Raw genomic sequence first — 1,066 nt, forward strand, 5'->3', positions numbered from 1 at the left:
AAAAAAAAAAAAGAAATGACTTTAAAAAAAAAAAAAAAGAATTACTTTTGAGAGGACACCCCTACTATCTTTTCAATTCAGCGGCCTGGTTTGACACCAGTGATGGAGAATGACCACTGTATTTCCCAGAGAGTTGATCTAGGCACGATTCTGACCCTTTTAACAGTCACCTGTTTAGTGTCCTGTATGCACCTTCCACGTTCCCATCTTGTACCATCACAGTCCTGGCAATGAACTTCAGATGTTTTGCCATGATCTCGGATTTAAGTCTTCACTCTGCAGAACCTACACAAAAATCAGGTAAGACAACGAAACAATAAAATATATACTTGTTACTGCGCGTTTTAGTCAACTCTGAAAATGGAAAACGCCCAGGGAGCCGCAAGACAGGGCACGTGGAGGCCTTCAGGTCTCGGAAAGTACGCGCGTATGATTACCGGGACTCCCTTGTTCTCTTTGCTAGCACAAGCGGGAGCATATGGAAAAGAAGAACCGTCGCTGGCTTCACCTATGAGACTTGCACTGCCGGACCCGGAAGGGCAGAAGAAGCTGAGACGCGCAGCAGGGACTCAACTTACGTTCACTGCACGAGAAGGGGCTGCGCTGCGAGTTGAAAAATAGTGTAGAAAGGAAAATAGCGCGCAAGCGTTCTCTCACCATCCGCCATTCCACCGCGACGCGGAGTCCAGCTCCTTCCGCGGCGCCCTCAGGCTTCCGCGGCGCCGCAGCACGCCCGACGCCGGAAGCGGAAACTACGGAAGCCCCGGAGCCGCCGAGGAAGCCGCCCTGGGCCTGGGAGCCGTGGCGGCTTGCTGCCTGGCCTGCGCGGTCTTCTCTTTTTGCCCTGGGGCCTGGACTCTACACCTGACAAAGTACAATAATCGTTGGTGCAAATCCTGCCAAAACAAGTCTTCCCACGGAATCGCAGTTCTTCGGCCTCTGAGGTCAGCCCGATTCTAAAACCTTAATGTCATTAAACTGCTAGTAGGAAAAGGGGATACAAAAAAAAAAAAAAAAAAAAAAAAAAAACCCTGCTAGTAGGTATTTAAGAGATTTCGTTCTCTGG

The 1,066-nt window shown here is 49.5% G+C and overlaps 1 protein-coding gene across 2 annotated transcripts in view; it reads right to left on the reverse strand.

Moving 5' to 3' along the window:
* The window catches only part of Mrps21 (mitochondrial ribosomal protein S21), an 18,074-nt gene extending 17,387 nt beyond the window's left edge, over positions 1-687 (reverse strand). Inside the window, exons 1-2 of one of the 2 annotated variants that reach the window (XM_023716535.1) lie at positions 644-687; positions 171-285 (exon numbers count right to left, since the gene is read on the reverse strand). In XM_023716535.1, the coding sequence (XP_023572303.1) occupies positions 171-253 (83 nt within the window). In that variant the 5' untranslated portion in view covers positions 254-285; positions 644-687. The remainder of the gene's footprint in view (positions 1-170; positions 286-643) is intronic. The other variant, XM_004632400.2, reaches the window with a different exon arrangement.
* Between the last annotated feature and the right edge of the window lie 379 nt (positions 688-1,066).

This window comes from Octodon degus, unplaced genomic scaffold, assembly GCF_000260255.1.
Source record: "Octodon degus isolate 3935 unplaced genomic scaffold, OctDeg1.0 scaffold00048, whole genome shotgun sequence".
Classification (NCBI taxonomy): domain Eukaryota; kingdom Metazoa; phylum Chordata; class Mammalia; order Rodentia; family Octodontidae; genus Octodon; species Octodon degus.